The following is a 13811-nucleotide window of genomic DNA, read 5'->3' as shown; positions in this document are numbered from 1 at the left end:
AGAGTAAACGCCCACCAGAAACAAGCCTATACACCCTCAATAGCATCCTCCAGCCCATCCAGCCCATTCAGCATAGAGTGAGGAGGTTTCCTCCCTGCGCCATAGACCATCTCCAAGAGCTTCGCCTTCTGCTGCTCGCGCACAGAGCGCAGATAATCGTACGCACCCTCCAGTCCGCGGATCTGGCCATCTATCACTGCCTCAACGGCACCGAGGGTGCGCCCCGGCGCACTGGCACTGCTAGCAGCGTTGCTCCCATCCACGGAGCCCATGAAACTAATCGAGTCATTGCGGCGCACAAGCGGGCTAACCAGCTTTCGGCGAAGAGTCTCCAGGTTCACCTTGAGAGTCAGCAGACGACCGCGGTGGTCGACAAGAAGGTGTTTGTTCGCGACAGTGCGGCTGCGCACATTGGCGAGAAGCCGTTTGTTCTTCTCGTACTTGCGCACGGCGGCAGCGTCGGGACCGAGGACACGAGTCCAGAGGGAACTGAGCATTTCGCCCTCGGCGCGCTCTTGGGCGTCGGACTCGCGGACGACCGAGCGTTGGAGATTGAGGAATTGGCGGTCGATCGATTCAAAGAGCGCGAAAAGTGCGGTTGAGTGCGTTAATTCGCTATTGATTGATTCTTCGAGCACAGAGAGAAACTCGGTAAAGGTTCGTGTGAGAGCGGTGCGCGTGCGCTGAGCTGAGGTCGGACCGAAGATGGCCATTACGACGTGACCCAATGAGGTGGTGGTTGTCGTCGTCGTTGGCCCGTCCGAGACTTGGACGGTGTGTTCCAGGGCACCGAGCCGTGAGAGCATGTTGTGCATATTATCGAAAACAATAGTCGGCAAGGTACTAGGTGGTTGCGCCGATAGCGTCTCAAGCTCGCGCTTCGCCCAGTCCATCACGATGAGAATCGAGTCAACGTCCGAGTCCACATTTGCAAAGAACCGGGTCAACTCAAGGGAGAGCGATTTGAGCGAGTCAGACAACTCGTCTAGTTGACGCACAATGATCGGAGCACTGGTCATGTTGGTGCCGCGCACCGACTCGCTGAGATCCCAGACGGCCACGCCCGTTTCTTGGAGTGTGCCAATCTGCTGTACGCCGTTTTCGGAGTAGTAGATCAGTGGTTCGAAGGACCGTGCGAAACTCGAGAGCTTCACTAGATCCGGGATGGACTGGGGCAAGCCTGGCAGGAGAAGGGCACGCATAAATGCAACAGACACCAAGATAATCAAGACGGAAAGTGTGGTGTTTGACTTGGTGCTGGTGATGCGCTTCATCTGGGTATGCAAGTACCCAAACAGAGCAGCAAAGGGCTCACGGTGCTGAACCTCGGCGCGAACAGCGAAACGGAAATCTTTTTCATGTCAGTATATTTCGTGCGCATTCCAATCATACACGCAGACCGGGCAGGGCCTACAGTTACTCAAGTTCCCATCTCCTCCAAAGTTCGACTCATCATCCCCAGGACTGTGTTGCGGCAGTCCCGGACTCGGTGACCGACCCTTCTGCGGCGAAGCAGATCCCCTGGGAAGCGGCACATTGGCCGCGATAGTGACATCCCCATTATCAGGATCATTCGAATCTCCTTCCAACGCATCCTCATACTGTGGACTGGGCTCGCGTGACATCGACGGCGAAAGAGTCATCCCAATCGTCGGTTTGAGCTCCAGACTAGGATTGGGCTTGTGCAGGTACGGCTGATGACGATACCAGCCACTGCCTCGCACGTAGTCATGCTGCCGCAGGCCCGGAGGCGACCAGCGCTCTCCCGCAGCGGGGTCTTCGATCTCGCCCTCTTCTGAGTCTTCCGATCGGAACCCGGAGTGCTGCGATGGAAGCCCGAAGACTGGGGAGCGGTGGGGGTTGCTGTTGTTCTCGAAGTCCTCGAGCGACACATCCAGGGACGGGTGGTCGTCGAACTCTTGCTCTAGCTCATCCAGCATGGTGGACGGCGGGTTGGGAGGGTAAGCGCCAGAGAGTGAGAGAGTGCGTCAGTGATGTTTTTGCAATCTTTGGTAGGTTTGCGTTTAGATCAGGCGCCTACGCACCGAGTGGGATGCGCTGGTTGCAGCAGAGAGAGGATTGCGATAGAGGGGTCTGCGCGGTGTACAACGATCCGAACATGCGATGAATGCGATCAGAAGCGATCAGGATGAATACTGCAGTCGATGTAAACACGAGAGACTCGGTGATGGTCGCAGTCGCCAACAGAGAGCAGCGATGAGGTTTGCAGACAGCAACATCCGTTAGCGCCCAGCATGAAGAGAGAAGAGAAAAGACAAGAACCTCCCCCTCCCGCTCGATGTATCAAGTTCAGGTGGCTGGGCCAATCACTCATCTTCCTTCGTTGGGTCATGTGCAGCTGGGGACTCGACTCTGTGAATGTACTTGCGTGATAGGTACTACACAAGTATCTTTTGCCGGGGACTGGCGGGTGGTGGAACCACGGCGGTACCGCCGAGATAAGTCTCCTGTGCGTGCCTGACCGCCACAGGTTCGTGGGCCCAAACAAATCCGCCCAGTTGACTAAGTTAGAGTACCTGCACCTAGGTCAAAAAAAAAATGTATTTAATTTAAAAGAGGTGAGAACGATCAGATCTATTGCGGGTCAACCCATGGTAATCAGATAATAGTACATGCCCGTGTCCCTCTCGAAGGCCCGGGAAATCGGCCCACGGCGCCAAAACCAATTCCCAGACATCTATGAGTATCCTCGCGAGAGACCAGGAGAACAAAAAGCCGTGCGGTGGTAATAGAATCACATCTATGCAGTCGACTCCTTGAGGAAGGTGATCAGGTCGTTGCGCTCCTTGCCCTTCTTCAGACCACCGAAGGCCATCTTGGTACCGGGGATGAACTTCTTGGGGTTCTCGAGGTACTTGAACTGTAGGGGGGATGGGGTTAGCATGCATTTCTATCCAACCAACGGCTGTGCGGGAGACCTACCAGAGTGTCCTCTTCCCAGGTCACACCGGCCTGCTTGTTGGCGTCGGTGTAGGAGAAGCCCTCGGCCTGGCCGGTCTTACGGCCGAAGAGACCGTGCAGGTTGGGGCCGACCTTGTGGCCGCCGCCGCTCTCGACGGTGTGGCACTGCGCGCAGCGAGTCTGGAACAGCTTGGCGCCCTTCTTGGAGTCGCCTAGGGTGGACAGGTCAGCGATCGGGCTTGTCTTGGAGGGTGGCCTTGGCTTTGGCCTCGGCCTCGCGCACAACCTCGCGCATGTCCATGATGGCCATGACGCAGAACACGTCAAAAGGTCGTCATGGCGAGGAGCGAGCGCGAGGGCGAAGGCAAAGCGAAAGGCGCGGGAAGTGCTGGGAGCGAGTCGCAAGGCGGGTGGCAAGGAGAAGGTTGGAGAGGAGAACCAAGAGGCCAGACGACAAAGCCAAAAGGGCAACTGTCGAGCTTCATTCACTGCTGCGACCCACCCCAGCAAACAATGGCGTCGCCGCAGTGAATGAAACGGGGTCCCCCCGACCCAACTCCGGAAACTCCGAATTGCGATCGCAAGGAAAGGACAGCAGAGTGCAACTTACCAGGTGCGAATTTCTCGTCTTTGCCCATTATAGTGGTGGAAGGTGAATTTGGGGAGAGGTTTGGAAAGTTGGAGAGGTCTTGTCTAAAAAACGTGAAGGTGTTGGAAAGAAGGGAAAAAAGATTTTCGTTACTATTTTGCCCTGGCTCCCGTGACCAGCGTCGGGGCCAATCAGCTAGTATAATTTCTCAGCTCGGGAACAACCGGTTCGAAACAAATTAAACCGGCTTCTGCGACTATTGACGACTAGACAAGTTTCGAGGCCGGTGTCTAGCTTCTGACCAGGCGCTGCCACAGTCCATCTAGCCATTGAGTCCGTAGGAGTCCCTTTGCCCCCCAAAACCGGCCTTCGAGAGGACCATGACCTCATACCTGATCACACGCGCAGAGACCAGGGCTATTTGCTGGCGACTGATTCCGAAACGATGACCATGTCCAATTGAGTCTAACTAACAGCTATTGCCCTTGTCTGGTCCCAATTCATCCCTTGCAAGGTGGCCTGTTCGGTCCCCGGGGGGATTTGAAACGGGCCAGCTTTCATTTGCCCAGGCGACCCGCTTGCCCGAATATGCCCCGGCACTTTCCCGAATGTGCCCCGGCGTGTGGATCCGAGGGCGGATAAGTGGCTCCTCGAACAGATGGTCCTTCTCGGCAAAGCGAGTACTTAGCCGTGTACTGCCAACTATGCCGGGGGGGACATTAGGGTTAATGCAGTGTCGGAGCTTAAACATAGTGTGTTGTGTGTTGTGCATCATTGCGGCAAATGCGTCATGGAAAGCTATTGTAGCATGCGCGAAAATAAACCGTGTGCTCATGTGGCTGGAAGCACATGTTACTGTTTGTAGTTCAGTACAAGGAAACGGGTCAACTCCCATCAATGCTGTCCTCGGATTCTTTTTACAATTATCAGAGATTCCGTAGTTAGCTCTATAGGAGACCCTGCGATCTCGGTTGCTTCCTGGATGGGCTATGCGCACTATCAGATCGCTTTATAGCGTAAAGACAGGCGCTCTTGAAAAAAAAAATAGAACACAAAAGGGGACATAACCCAGACGGAACACGGGAGACAGACAGCATAAATAGTCAATAGGGGAATAAACAGAGACCTCGGTTTCGACAATAGCGTTGATCCGCAGCTGACTGGCCCTGTTCTCGCTGTTATCCATCTGGGGGGCGGTGAGCACTGACACCCCAGGCATCCCGGCAGAGGTTGAAAATCACCCGTTGCTACAACGCTCAACCACGAGCAATCACAGAGGCAGTCCAAGATGCCTCCGCCTCCAATCCCTCAATTCCTCCTCCCGCGAGGCCTACCATCTCCGCGTGTCCTCCGAACCCTGCAACAACGCCAGCAACATGGGATCCTCAACACATCCAGTTCGCGCGCCTTCACCTCCACTCGACACACTCTCGCCAAATCCAAGAGCCAGGAACAGGACAAGAGCCGCACCCTCGGCCAGCCCGACAAATTCCGTCCGCCATCGCACCCCCAGCGCCGCGTCGTGAACCCCTCCGCGCGCTCCAGCCAGCCCATCAACTACGGACCCCGTCTCACGGCCGAGGAACGCGAGGCCCAGAACAAAAAACAGTACCCGAACATGTTCCCGCCGGAGGGGACGCTGATGTTCAAGTTTCTGACGAGCCGGTGGATCCATATCTGGATTGCCATGGTACATTCCTCCCTCACGTACATGATCCATCATTGTCGTGATATACTGACTCTCTGGAATAAACAGGGCACCCTCACAGCCTTGGCCACTTTCACCTTCACCACCAACTTCAAAGCTAACTCACCCTTTGCGCACCTCCTCCCGTCCTGGTCCAACCTGCTGCCCCACCCGATCGATACGCTCTCGCAGGCGTTCTCGGTGTACCGCATGCATGTGCAGCATGAGTCGATGCGTGTGCGCGAGCAGCGGCATCGCCGCATTGATGATGCGGAGAAGAGACGCCAGTATCGGGTGGCGCATGGGTTGGAAGAGCCAACGGAGAAAGACCGTGAGGGTGACGCTGACGGTGCGGCGGGAGATGATCAGTCGCCTATTGCTGCAGAGAAGAGCTCGGCCGAGTATGTTGATTGGGAGGGGAACCAGAAGCCTGCTAAGAAGTGGTTGGGGATTTGGTGAGTCCCTCGGTTCTGAGAGAACTTGTGCATACATCGCCAGTCCATCTTGTTTGTATATTATATATGTTCTTAGAAGAAGCTTTTGTGTATTCCCTGAAACCCTAGACTCCGATATGTTCATAAACATTGCATTCCATGCATCCCCACAATCATACTCATACTCTTCATTCAACCTCCACACCCTCCAATCCCTCCAGAACCTCTTCACCCACGCCGCCCTTCTTAAGGACTGTCTTGACCATCTGCGCAATAACGCTGCGCTTGACACCACCTCGTCGGGGACGCCAGACGCCAGGAACCTCTTCCTCGCCGGTAGCAGGATTCAAAACGGCCACATCTTCCGTCGGCGCCGTAGCACCGAGCGCATTCACATTCTCCGAGTTCGGGACGGCAGGCTGCGTCAACCGCGAGGGCGGATCGATGGTGCGAATAGAAAGGAGTTTCAGGTTCTTGTCGCCGCCGTCACGGGCAACGGAAATAGCCAGCACGGCGTCCGCGACGGCGATCTCTTCGCGGCTGGGATCGAAGATGGTGTTCTCGCCTACGGAGATCACAAGCAGGGTAATCGGCGGGCGGACTTGAGGCACTGAGGAGCTCAATTTCACGGTGGAGTTCGTCGTCCCCCGAGGGTACAGGTGCTCTGCGACAGCCCAGTCGTCGTCGAAGAATGGGTCCTCTTCGCCTTGGGACTTGAGTTTTGGGAGTTTGGTGGAAAGAAGTGCGAGGTGAGTTGTGAGTGATAGGAGTGGGAGGGGGTATGACAATGGCTGAGAGAGAAGAAGAATCTGTATAGAGCTATCGTTAGCAAAGTTCCAGACCAGACAGACCTCGGAGGAGAGACTTACATCGATGTATAATCTCCAATGCCACCGCTTATTGATAACCAGCCTCCCTTTAAGCCCACCGGCCATCTCATCACTGGAGTCATTTCCACCGGCGACAGAACCTACGAGCGACTCGCGCATCATCTCCGACAGGAAGACCGGCAAGGCATCATCGTCCCGGAACCCGGGGATCTCAATAGACACCTGAACCCAAGACCCATGCCCCGCGACAGCCGCCGACCCAGCTCCCTCGCGGCCGTCGCGACCTTCCTGAGCCGCGAAATCTCCCTGCTGCTGTGAAAGATTGCTTGCGTCGAGTGTATCTGCCGAGAGAACCGTCTTCTCGACCTCAGCCTTGACGCCCACGACGGCCTGCGTCCCGTCCGCGAACCCGATGCGCGCACTGCCGTTTGTGCCCGGGAGGATATCTGGTTCGGCAGTCAAGGGGCGGAATTGTGTTGGGGAGCGCCCGTCTGGTCGGATTGGGTTTTGCGGGAGGGAGAGAGAGGTGTAGAGGTAGGAGAGCTCGGCGGGGGAGAGGTGCGGGGTTTGAGAGGCCGATGAGGCCTTTTGTTGTGCGGCCATGACACTGTGGAGAAATAGGGGGCAGTAGGTGGTAGGTAGCCCGTGTAGCAGCACTTCAATTGGAGCAAGGCGAAAGCAGTGCAGATGCTCCATTGGGAAATCTTGATATTCACGGGCAATTGTTGTTCCGGAGCCGAACTACGAGATAAGCGGGTTATCACATCAACCTGCTCATCGAGCAAGGCGAGGGTCATGACTTATATTAGGATGTTATAATTCAGGCTTCGATTAATTGTTACTCTATTCATGTCTCCCTACCCCTAGTTATTCCATCGTATATCCATTACTCCCAGGTCACTACGAATTTTTGCTCAAGAGCAGAGTGGAAGAGATTGGAAATAATAAATATTATGGATATCGAAGTATGTATAAGTAGGTATGGGTAGGTATGATATATATATCACTGGCCATCGTCGCGATGAAGCCAGAATCGGAGGAGAGAAAATACTATATTACAACAAAAAGTAATAGAACGGACTGAACCCAGCCAGTCCTTCTTGCGGTGTAGTGTAGGAGATAAACAAGACCAGACGAGACAATGATGATGATGATGATGCAAAGAGAGCGACAAGCAGGCCAAACGCCAGACGTAGGTGTACAACGAAGATGAGGTAAGTGAATAAGGAAAGAGGCGGATGCCTAGGCAATGTACAGGACAAAGAACGGTGGAAAGTGTATGGACAAATGAAAAACAGCTGGTGTAAATGGAAGTGGTGACAAAAAAAGGAAACGGTGGTGTATAGTGCGGCTGGCGCTGTGGTATCAAGGGTAAAGAAAGAAAAGAAAAGAAAAGAAAAAGAAATGGGTATGTGCCAAACGCAGATCACGGGTGGGAAAATGACTCCAGGTAAATCCGGGCAAAGAAAAAGTCTATAAGAGCGATGAAAAACCTTGTAGGGGTATGAAGAAGAAGTGATGGGAAAAACCGAAGAGAAACCCATGCCCCATGGATATAAGAAAACCAAAAGACCTTGGTGAGAGAGAAAAGACCGACATCCATACGCCGAAAACGCGGTTCAAGAAATCGTTTTTTGGGCAATTTCGCCGGATTGTTTTTTTATATCTCCGGTTGGAAGACCGAAGTGTGTGTGTGTGTGTGTGTGTGTGTGGCAAGGTTGATAGAGAATGGTGATTTCCGCTTAGATGAAATTGGATTCTGAAGGGAAATAGTGCGAGGTGGGAGCCTTTTTGGTCCACTCCGTCTCCTCATAGGGAGGAGTGGGCCATTGGCGGCTCGAGATCGATTCCATCTTGCTGGCGGTAGACTTGGAAGGCGTCGATATGTTGATGTCGAACGAGGACGAGCCACCCTTGGCCGTCGGCGAAGGGGTAGGGTACGGGCTTGGGAGGGCACGGTTCTTATCATACCCGTGCGCAGTGGTCGGGTCGACGGCCAGGGACTGGGTCTGTGCCAGACGTCTGGCTGCCTTGCTGGCCGAGTGCAGCACCTCGTCGAGAAGCTCATCTTCTTCTTCGGGGGTCTCGTAGCGGTGAACCGGGTGCGTCGACATCTGTAGAGCACGGCGAGTCCGGCTTGAGATCGGGCCACCAGTAGCGCTGGTGGCCTGAGGCATTGATTGGCGCTTGATGGGGTTGCCCTCCGCGGCAGAGTTCAATTGCACGGGGACATTGCCGTGCGAGGTCGAGTCCAGCGAGTATTTCACGCTCTGAAGAGCCTTGTCCAGCTCGCTGAAGTCGGATTGCTTGGCGTCACCGGAGTTGGCTCCGTCCAATGCCATGGATGAGCGGTTCGACCACGGGATGCAGCCAGCGTTGGCTTCGACGTCGTCAGGAACAGCAGTGACCTGGTTGCGACCGGATAACCGGCGCGCGCGTTTGCGCAGATGGGAGAAGAAGCTTTCCTTGGTGTTCGAGGTGTTGCCCGAGCCGATGAGCATCCTCTCGGCCTCCTGGCGGTGGATATCGGCGTAATGGTTGCCATTGGAGTTGACCGACAGTTGACGACCAATCTTTTTGCTCTTGTCGGCATCTTGTTCTGTCGATTTCGACGCTTTGGTCTGCGCCACCGTCGAGTGGGTGGCCTGCGCCGTGACGGCGTTGGACAGAGGAGACACCGGCCGAATAGAGGGCAGGATGGGCATCGGGGCACCGTTGGTCCACGTGGCCCGCTTGTTGTTTGGTGGGCGCGCTTTTGCGGGCTGCAGGTCAGGTACGGTATTGTACGACACTGCCGGCGGCCGAGAGGGACTGTCGCTCTCGATGGTCGGTGCAGGGCTATCCGAGCGATTAATCAAAGATCTCCGGAACCATGACGGCTTCGACGTGAGCGTGGGGGAATCGGCGGGGTCCCGCGCCGGGGACCTCAAGACCTTGTCAGACTGCTTCCGGCCCAGCAACCGCGACGAAGTAGACGACTTGGGGCGCAGCGGGTCGACGGCATCGGCAAAGTACTCGTGGTTCAATGCCTGGATAGACGTGGGCCGGACCTTGGGGTCCCACATGAGACACCACGTAACGAATTCGCTGAGGGCAGTCGGCCACTGCGGCGCTTGGAGCACGCTCTCCATGGGGTGAGGGGCCATCTTGGGGAACGTAAAGCCCAGCTTGTGGGCCAGGCGCGATCCCTCACGCCATTCACCGCCACCAACCTTCGCGCCGGACTTGCTATACCAGTTCCCGGGGCTGCCCATGATCTCACAGATGCGCCAGACTTGGTCCACCTCGTTGCCACCAGGGAAAAGAGGTTTGAGGGTCGCGATCTCGACCGCCATGGCACCGATGGCCCACATATCCACTGGCGCCGAGTACTCCCCCGCGCGCAGCAGAACTTCAGGCGCCCGGTACCAGCGTGTCGACACGTAGGTGGTGTAGGGCTGTCTGGAGTGAGTTTCACGAGCCAGACCAAAGTCGGCAATCTTCACAGTGTAGGTCGGAGGAGTGGAAGGAGGAGTGACCAGGTTGGAGTAGCGGCTAAACCCCGAGTCGTTCGGGGCGGAAGTGGACACGAGGATGTTTTCGGGCTTGATGTCACGGTGGAAGAAGTGGTGTGCGTGGATGTGGTCCAATCCCGACAGGATCTGGTACAGGATGCTCTTGACATGCTTGCTTTCGAAGTACTTGTGGTCGCGGGCCTTCATCAATTGGTACAGGTTGCCGTCCATGTACTCCATGCAGATGTGCAGTTTGCGGGACAGCGGGTCGAGGAAGATATCGAGGGCCGGCACCAGGTGAGCGTGCACGGGTAAGGTGCGCAAGAAGATGACTTCTCGAAGTTCGAGACATGGCGACAGCGAGTCGAATGTCTTCTTCATTGTTTTGATCGCGACCTATCGACAGCGGGTCAGTAACCACTTCGCCCCACACCCACACACCACATCGTGTCTCTTACCATCGTGCCTCTCCGCGCGACATGAGCGCCTGCAGTGCGCACACGTGCAACGGCAACGCTACCGAAACTGCCATCACCAACCTCCTTGATCACCTCGAAGCGGTCTTCGAGACTGGCCATTGAGGCCTGAGCGCCCCGGGCGGGCGACTCGTATGTGACGGTCATGGTGTGTTTTGCGGTCTGCCAGCAGATCGAGGAGTGTGTATGTGTTGTAGCAAGGGAGGGAGCGAGAGAGAGACAAGGGAGGCTGGTCTGCAGTCAGTCTATGCCCGCAGGTCCCGTGACGAGAACAGAAGTATAGGCGCTCACCCTTTTTGGGGGTTCCCAGGGGTGTATGGATTAACAATAATTGGCAGCGGTGCTCATTCTCTGGGGAGTCGGGAGTAAGGAGACTGCGCCCATTTGACGGTTAAGGAGTGACGAAGTAGTTAGGAAGGGGGAGAGGGAGGATGGGATCGAATAGGAGGGAGAAATCACAGAGGGGGGGGGGAGGAGGAAGGTCATGTATTCTATGTTCGTTGATCGAGAAGGAAGACAAAGCCCCTGACCCGCGCTGACAGCTTCGAAATCTTGTGGAGACTGGTAATTTACGCAGATCGTACCTGTCGACGGGAGAGCCCGCGCCATCCAATGGATCCCCGAGTCTGGTTGCCCCTTTGTTTGGGTCGAGTGGTGTCTGGGGCAAAAGAATCTGATTCTGGGCAGAGGTAGTTGATCGATACATTTGATTATTGATTCCGTTCTTATTGATGGGGAAGCAGCCAAATCATGCCTCAGCCGGATGTGTTGTTCGGGAGTTGGGCAGCACCGGTAACGCGAGGCACAATTAGGGCGAGCCGCGTCTTTGCTGGAACAACCAGACCGCTTGGGGTCGGTCCGTCGGATCGGGGCCAGGACCATCCCTCCATGAGTTGTGCTACACAGGCTGCACCATGGACCTATCCCAGTGCCCATCTACTAATCACCCGGTCGAAATGACAGATGCGTTCGCATCCCAAGATGTATCCGAGTGGCTGGGACTCGCATCTGATGCATGAGCCAACCTCCCGTTTTGCGAGCGATCATAAAATACCCGTAATCATCATCATAGCGATGTACGGACCTGGTAAATACCGCCGTGCAAAACGTCAGACCCGACGAACCCTGGGGCGACCGTTTGGCCCGCAAGGATCTGGTCCAGCCCAGCTAGCCTCGTGAGGCGACCGATGCTACACTCCCAGAGGTGTCCTCACGACGTAATGCCTTCGCAGCCATCAGATTCATCTACCCTCAAACCCTCGATTGATGATTTTTTTTTCGACTGCCTACCGATGCAGACCTCACAGCAACCGGGGCCCGACCGTACCGACTGAGAACCTCAGAGTGGGACGGAAAGTTACTCGGAAACGCCAGAGTCCAGCCGGACCTCTCCACCACTATTAGCTCCAACCCAGCCGGACGGGTCTCTGGGCTTCAGGAACAGCGCGAAACGGGGCGGACAGAATCATCCGAACCGCGCGTGTGTGTATCGAGCGTCACAGAATCGGGACGCGTTGAGTATTGACTCGGGATCAATACCGCTAACCGGGAAGGGACAAGCCCCATCCCGCTGGCTGGAGTCTACACTCCACTCCCTCCCAACGCAGTGGAGATCCGCCGTCCCCCGAAAGGAAGAAGAGTGGGCAACAGGGTGGACGAAAGGTCCAGGGGGCAAACCAGAGCGCTGATCGCTAAACCCACTCCCTACTGGCCACGGCACTATTAGATTAATTAATTGACCGTTGCCAGAGCCTCGGGAGGCGCCGTCGTGTTCCTTCGGCTTTCGAGAAGGGGCTTCCGCGGCCAATGCGGTCCAATCTGGGATCATTAACCTTACCCTGAGCCGTGGCCACATACAGGCTGGTCGGATCATCGGTTTCCCGTCGTGACTCTCCCGTCCGGTTTTTCTTTGTTCTCTCGCTCCACTGGGTGGTTACGGGGTGGCTCGAGGGTGGTCCGTCCCGCGACTAGTGAGGATTCCAGAGTCCATACGTACACCGTTGGGCAATTGGACTAACTCCATAACTCCATACGAACTAACCTAGCTCGTGGGCAATAGGCCCACAGCAGAAGCCGAGCACACGCCCCTTTTTAGGTAAATCCCAAAGGAGCCCAAGTGAAGGCCTCGTGCGCCTGCACCCGCCCCCTGGGAATGGTTCGGGTAGATCAGCGTAGTTTCCGGCGGACCGCACGAGGGATGAAGAAGGGTGGTCACTGCAGTAACCGTCTCCATGCTTTGGCTAATCGGGAAGGTCAGTGTCGCAGAACTTCCCCTTGGTGGCGTAGCACCGGGGCTCCATAATGTCAGGTTGCTTCGGAAATAAGACCGTCTGGCGCCATCATTTATTTGGGGGTGTGGCGGTTTGAGACAAACTCTGCAGGGAACTGCAATTTTGTCTGCTGTTACTGAGGCTTGGAAAGATTCGTCTTTGTGTTCTGTTGGACTGGCAGGAGGTATACTTTCAACAATGCTAGCCCTCCGGGAGTAGAGTACGACGCAACCCTTCCAGACGGATTCCAGCTCGTAGTCAAGGTCGCTGCCGGTGAACCGGGAATGGGTTTCCGGTAGCGAAGCCGTAAAAGTGATTTTGTTATCGAATGCAGTGTGCGACAAGAGGCAAAGGCAGCCGGAGCAGGCCCAGCGCATTGTTTGCCATTCTGGGCAATTCCAATCTGGATCGAGACGGCCCCGGTTCGCCACAAGGAGGAACGTGATGCCGCTCCATTTTTCGTGACATTCGAGGACCAGGAGTCTCTCGAGGAAGTTTTGCCGAGTTGGCTTGATGACACTTCGCAGTTGAGAGTTGGTTTGGCTGATGGGTATCAAACCCGCCGGGGTCGAGGAGTTCGTAGATGGCGCACTGAATCTCCACCGGCAGGGAAGTGAGTGACGGTTTTGCGGTTGTCATATCCAGACTTTGGATTAAAGAGCTTGCGCCGATTGAAAGGGAGCCTGGAAAATCCCAGGTGGTGTTCTAAATATGAAGTCTCTTCCAAGGTCGAAGATCGTCATCTGTGATGGTTCATGTGTTAAGCGGCTATATAACAGCCATTCCCCAAACCATTCGGCGCTAGCTCGATCTCGGACGGCCATGATGATAACCAAAAATACCTAGTATACCTCAATTCTTAAGAGAAGAATCCAAGGAAGATTTCGGTCTGATGGTCGATCCTGACGGTACAAAATAGTCCTGTATTATTCTCACAAACCTTCCCGTGGCTTTATGTACACCAGGCAAACAAGGCCTCAACTTCCAAAGTCTGTTCGTCCTTCAAGCATTCTTTGCAAAAAAGAAGGTCCGCGCAACATACCTGTAGCAGTCAGAAGCAAGGTAAAATATGAACACGGTGAGCGTATTGGCTCACCCTCGGACAGCGA

General features: G+C 55.3%; 5 protein-coding genes across 5 annotated transcripts; 1 reads left to right on the top strand and 4 right to left on the bottom strand.

Annotated features, from left to right (window-relative positions):
• Positions 1-26: 26 nt before the first annotated feature.
• Positions 27-1940, bottom strand: PFLUO_LOCUS2422 (uncharacterized protein; the record flags this gene model as incomplete). Its single annotated transcript, XM_073779561.1, has 2 exons — positions 27-1351; positions 1415-1940. The coding sequence occupies 2 exons, from the start codon at positions 1938-1940 to the stop codon at positions 27-29; spliced, it is 1851 nt and encodes a 616-aa protein (XP_073636503.1).
• An 821-nt stretch (positions 1941-2761) lies between these two features.
• Positions 2762-3560, bottom strand: PFLUO_LOCUS2421 (iso-1-cytochrome c; the record flags this gene model as incomplete). The annotated part of the gene is made up of 3 exons (XM_073779560.1): positions 2762-2881; positions 2944-3134; positions 3533-3560. 3 exons carry the CDS (start codon positions 3558-3560, stop codon positions 2762-2764), a joined length of 339 nt encoding a protein of 112 aa, XP_073636502.1.
• A 1239-nt stretch (positions 3561-4799) lies between these two features.
• PFLUO_LOCUS2420 (uncharacterized protein) lies at positions 4800-5657 on the top strand (the record flags this gene model as incomplete). Its single annotated transcript, XM_073779559.1, has 2 exons — positions 4800-5201; positions 5268-5657. The coding sequence occupies 2 exons, from the start codon at positions 4800-4802 to the stop codon at positions 5655-5657; spliced, it is 792 nt and encodes a 263-aa protein (XP_073636501.1).
• Positions 5658-5820: 163 nt separating this feature from the next.
• Positions 5821-7065, bottom strand: PFLUO_LOCUS2419 (Exosome complex component rrp42; the record flags this gene model as incomplete). The annotated part of the gene is made up of 2 exons (XM_073779558.1): positions 5821-6345; positions 6502-7065. 2 exons carry the CDS (start codon positions 7063-7065, stop codon positions 5821-5823), a joined length of 1089 nt encoding a protein of 362 aa, XP_073636500.1.
• A 1139-nt stretch (positions 7066-8204) lies between these two features.
• On the bottom strand, positions 8205-10579 carry PFLUO_LOCUS2418 (Serine/threonine protein kinase; the record flags this gene model as incomplete). The annotated part of the gene is made up of 2 exons (XM_073779557.1): positions 8205-10352; positions 10415-10579. The coding sequence occupies 2 exons, from the start codon at positions 10577-10579 to the stop codon at positions 8205-8207; spliced, it is 2313 nt and encodes a 770-aa protein (XP_073636499.1).
• Between the last annotated feature and the right edge of the window lie 3232 nt (positions 10580-13811).

Source organism: Penicillium psychrofluorescens (genome assembly GCF_964197705.1).
Source record: "Penicillium psychrofluorescens genome assembly, chromosome: 2".
Taxonomy (NCBI): domain Eukaryota; kingdom Fungi; phylum Ascomycota; class Eurotiomycetes; order Eurotiales; family Aspergillaceae; genus Penicillium; species Penicillium psychrofluorescens.
This window is presented reverse-complemented; position numbering and strand designations above follow the sequence as displayed.